We start from the raw sequence: 5,000 nt of genomic DNA on the forward strand, positions 1-5,000 counted from the left end.
GACATTGTGACAGTCACCTTCTAACAGCAACAAACAGGATAGGGGACATACAATTACTCTTGCTCTCTGTGTGTGTTAGTGTGTGTGTGTGTGTGTGTGTGTGTGTGTGTGTGTGTGTGTATACAGTATGTGTGTGTGTGTGTGTGTGTGTGTGTGTGTGTGTGTGTGTGTGTGTGTGTGTGTGTGTGTGTGTGTGTGTGTGTGTGTGCATGTGTGCGTGTGTTTGTGTGTGCGTGTGTATTGTGTGTGTTAGTGTGTGTGTGTGTGTGTGTATATACAGCATTTGTGCTTTTGTTTGTGTGTGTATGTGTGTGTGTGTGTGTGTGTGTGTGTGTGTGTCACAGGAGAAGAAAACAGCTTGGACTGAGATTACTGCATGGTCATGTGTCTCATTCATAGCCCCTCTGACACCAGCATGTGAATTCATTCAGGGACACGGGAAAACATGGTTGGGGTCGATTGGTCATCTCTTCAAGTCAAGTTGGATCCGGTCACAGCCAGAGACGTGCACTGTGGACCCCTGTTGTGTAGGATTTCAGTGCATTATAATAGAGAAGTCTAACGCTAAAGGGATTAAAATGGTTTAGCCTTTAAAAATGTACCGTTACACCAGTGTTGTTGACGAGAATTTTGGAAAATGAACGTTCTAAAGAATATGCAGGGTTCGTTGAGAATCCAACACAGAATTTTAGAGCCTTGAATTGTTGCAGAATGGAATCTTATGTTAGAATGCTCAAAACCCCACATGTTTAAAGGTTGTAGTCGACATTGCTATCTCCATCGTAACACTGGAACTTAGTATTGTATGCTCTCATAAAGGCTCTGACAAAGGCTTGGTTGAGCCATGAGACAAGAGGAATTGAGGAAGAGGTGGAGGTTGGCAGGAACTGAAGGTGTAATTACCTTTATTATAGCGCCACCTAGTGGCAACTAATCTCGCAGGAGCACTTACCTCATGGTGTCCAGTAGGTGTAGCATACACACAGATAACAAAACCAGGCTTGCTTTGCTGTATTTTTCAGTCTTCAGTCTAAGCTGAGTAGTTACAGTAACAAGAGAAGTTAACAACAGAATAATTAACATGACTGAAGCATCCTGTCATGACTTTGTAAACTGAAATGTTATTCCTTCTTCAATAGGTAATACTGAGTGGCCAGGTATATAGGCCCTACAGGGGGCCTAACTGGTGAGTTCACGTATTAGCAAAGTCTGCCATCAAGTGGCCAGAACAGTATTATATTATTTGGTTTTCCCTAATGTTTTCTTGCCAACTTTTCAAAACGAACAATAAGCATAAGCATCTGCTAAATTCCATAACCATAACCATAAAACATAAAATAACTCTGCTGTTCAATCAACAGTGAAGTCTACAGTAACATAGATGGTTCAATCTCCTACACGCTAGGTGGCGCACTTTCCACACAACCAGACACTGAACTCCTATTGCGCATGCGAAATGAAAATGATCGGCGTGTCATATGGATGCGCCTCTTTCATTACACTCTCCTGGTCACACACTTGTTATATCCGCACAAAGTAGGTGTATTTTGACGTCCGACCTTCCCGTCATCCACTTGCATACTTGCACAACGTGAAAGTGAAACATGGCTGATCAAGGCAGTAAAGGGGGCTCGGACGCTGAATTTGCCAAGAGAATTGACCCAGCAAAGGAGAGTCTGACGCGTGAACAGATGCAGTTCATCCAGCATGTGGAAGTCGAACAGTGGAAGAAGAGATCACAGAAGCTACGGGGTCGAAATATCCTCACGGGCCTTGCAATTGCCGCTGTGGTCACGGGCATCTGTATCCTTTCCGTTCTCAACGCAGATAGCTGTGGTGTTATACAAGGTTATGTGGGGATACGTAATAGTCTTTGACACCTTGATTTACTTTTATTGTAACAGTTTAGTATGAAGACTCCTTTCAGGTATCAGCTTAGTGTGTCAGTCGTTTCGACAAGTATGAAGTGATCAGCTAATATGGGTAAAAGGACACTTTGAACTATGCTAGCTGTTAGCCAGTAGGCTAAATGTCATGTCACTGTGTTAGATTATGTGGTTTACAGTAGTTACCTTATTTTGCTGATGTTGTGCTATTCGCTGACATACGAGAGTTAAAGAACAACAGGGTTACCATTACCAAATAGCAGCTTTGGACCAGGGCCATGGAAGTTCCTCTGTCACGATTGTTGAGATGGAATAGGCATAGGCTATAATGAAAGATGTGGGAGAACTTGGGAAAAACAGTTATCCTCATATACTCCCACCGTATACTGTGAATACACTCCCATACACTGTTTTTGACAGTGACATTACATTAACTTTTAAAGAATGCAGTTTGTATCATGATGATGCTGAGTCACTTTAACTGAACGTTATCAGATGCCTACACGATCCACGCGGTGAAACAAGAGAGGATCATGGACGAAATTGATGAGGAGGCCAAATTTATCAGAGCGCAAGTGTCTAAGGCAGAGGCCAAATGAGAACGGATATGTGTACAAACGGGCTTCGTCCGGCGTGTCCTCATGCTTGGACACTTGTTTGCACTGACTTTTTGAACTGAAGTGGGCGGACATGTGTTTTACCCTCTGCTGACAGTTTGTTCTACAAAGCTGACACTAGGGGGCGCAAGAAGTCTTTCAGCCTCCTTATTTCTGCAGTCTTGGCCTGCTTCGAGGACTGCTTACTATCTGTCAAGCATAGGGTAATGTCTTTATGTCTGTGTACATAATAGAAACTGTGTTCGTGTGTTAAATTTTCTTTCATTGCTCACACTATCATCAAGTCCTCGTTTAACGACAGGTAATGCAACATAAAGCGGGAATTAAGTCACATCCTCAGGATGTTCATGAAAATATTATACAACACTGGTTGTGGGAATTGTAATTAAATGGTAGGATATATTGTAAGACTGTTTGAACCTGATTTTCCAATAATAAATTATAGTGTCATTGCTCTTTACAAGCTTTCACTTTTGTATTGTCGCAGATTATGGTCAAGAAATGATTTCAAGAACAATCACAAAAAAGACATAACGCTCAGTCTTGAACTCAAATGTTTATTATCTGTACAAATATTAAGAGTCACTACGTATTCAAAAATGAGGAAAGGCACAGAGTTAGCGTGGCAATATTGCTAGCAGCTTTGCAATCAAAAGCATCACAATCACCAATCATATGCTAATATTCCCATCACATTTTTGCTCTAAAAATATATAATATAATATATATAATCTTATTCCCAACGTCTGCTATGAATACAATCTTTAAAGTATTTCTCAGTGTGTGCGTTTCACAAGGCAATTATTGAAGATTCACAGCTTTGCAATACATCTGACTCATTATTGTTGTTGTCTTTGGATATTACATTCAGACAAGCTACTGTACACAACCAGACAACCCAGAATGCAACTGACTGTGGAGCAGATTTGTCCTGTTCCAGGCTCTTACTCGGTCTAGAGTTACCTGTCATCTACCTAGTCCACAGTGTTTTGGTGTGTGTGTATGTATGTATGTGTGGCTCAACTCCGAGGATTCTGTCTTGCAAAGGTGCAATGTGTCCTGAAAGCAAATTCAAACAGGAAACTCAAAACTAGGGATGCACCAATATATCGTCCAACATCGGCCTTGTTGACAGATGTCGGCTGTCCGCAAATTCATGACAATTTCCAATGGCAGTGACTGATGATCATCAGTCATGTTCCGTCAATTCTGCACTTGGTAAATGTGCTTTGAAGGCCCGAAAGACCTGAAAAGGGTTATTGTTTTCAACAAGGTTATGTTCTATGTCAGTGTCGATATCGGTGCATCCCTAATCAACACAATAAGTTATATACAGTTTCACCACAGCCGGCAGCACACCTGGCAAAATCATCCTTAACTGAAAATTCACTGTGAATCAGAACACATTTCTAGTTTACTGTCTCTGAGCTTGTCACCAAGCCTGAACAAACAAACAAATTATTTTCAGCATAATACAGATTTTTTTAGCCCCTTTTGATAGTATTAAGAAACACTTTACAGATACCTATGCATCAGATGCTTGCAGTCAGAGAGGAGACACGATGACCCACAGATATGAATGGCTCATAGTGACAGATGTGTAAATGTAAAAGCATGTAAAATAAAATAAGAAGACTGAAGATGAGATGGTTTTAAAGAATGAGTGATGGTCACTCCTGTCTAGGGGGATACATGTTCTCTGAACCCATAGACGCTAATACTAGATTCTAGATTCCACCCTAGATTCCAGCCAATAAGAGTTGGTTCTGAGGGTTCCAGAATATTCTCTTCTGACAAAAGCAGACAAAGACGGTTACCCTGCATCTATTCAACATACCCCATCTCATTTCTCAGGTACTGTGTCAGACAGTAACCACACACATTAATGCTGATATTCTGGTGGTATAGAAAGGCAGTTGATTTATCCCAAAGTGCGAAGGTGCATAGTTTCTCCAATTAATCCATTATTTTTAGATATTGATTGTACATCTGGATGTAATAATTTTCTTCTAAGCATGTACAGTACAATGTGGTAAGCAGTTATGACATGTTCCCCCATATAATACTGAAGACAATTTCCTACTTTTGTATTGAAAATTCTGCTGAAAAGATTTGATCGAAAAATTTGTTTCAGATTGCAAAGTGAGCATAAACTGAAGACAATATGATATATTATGTAGAAACAATTATAGAAGTTCAGTGAAATTTTTGCAAAAGTCAGTGCCTCTATTCATGTCATGCGGTGAGAAATATGTACATTTATGAACAATGTAATCATTCAACAACTTTGCACTATGCAAAAAATAACAATGACATTAATCAACATAGAATATATGTCTTAAGAAGACGAAAGAAACATGATATTTGGATGCTTACTCCTTGTATATGTGGCTTCTACAAGCAACACCCATCTCAAATATACACCAGTATGCGATTGATTGAATATCACTTCTTTGCTGTTGGGTTCATTCACTGATTCTACAGCAAAACTATAAGC

The 5,000-nt window shown here is 40.1% G+C and overlaps 2 protein-coding genes across 4 annotated transcripts in view; one reads left to right on the forward strand and one right to left on the reverse strand.

Annotated features, from left to right (window-relative positions):
* The first annotated feature begins 1,561 nt into the window (after nucleotides 1-1,561).
* On the forward strand, nucleotides 1,562-2,966 carry LOC134070041 (cytochrome c oxidase assembly factor 3 homolog, mitochondrial). Its single transcript, XM_062526231.1, has 2 exons — nucleotides 1,562-1,803; nucleotides 2,382-2,966. Exons 1-2 carry the CDS (start codon nucleotides 1,605-1,607, stop codon nucleotides 2,483-2,485), a joined length of 303 nt encoding a protein of 100 aa, XP_062382215.1. The 5' UTR covers nucleotides 1,562-1,604; the 3' UTR covers nucleotides 2,486-2,966.
* Nucleotides 2,967-3,040: 74 nt separating this feature from the next.
* The window catches only part of wnk4a (WNK lysine deficient protein kinase 4a), a 65,680-nt gene continuing 63,720 nt past the window's right edge, over nucleotides 3,041-5,000 (reverse strand). For all 3 annotated transcript variants that reach the window (XM_062526229.1, XM_062526230.1, XM_062526228.1), the window contains one exon: nucleotides 3,041-5,000. This exon is cut by the window's right edge. The gene's annotated coding sequence lies outside the window, so the exon portion shown is untranslated.

Source organism: Sardina pilchardus, chromosome 22, assembly GCF_963854185.1.
Source record: "Sardina pilchardus chromosome 22, fSarPil1.1, whole genome shotgun sequence".
NCBI lineage: Eukaryota > Metazoa > Chordata > Actinopteri > Clupeiformes > Clupeidae > Sardina > Sardina pilchardus.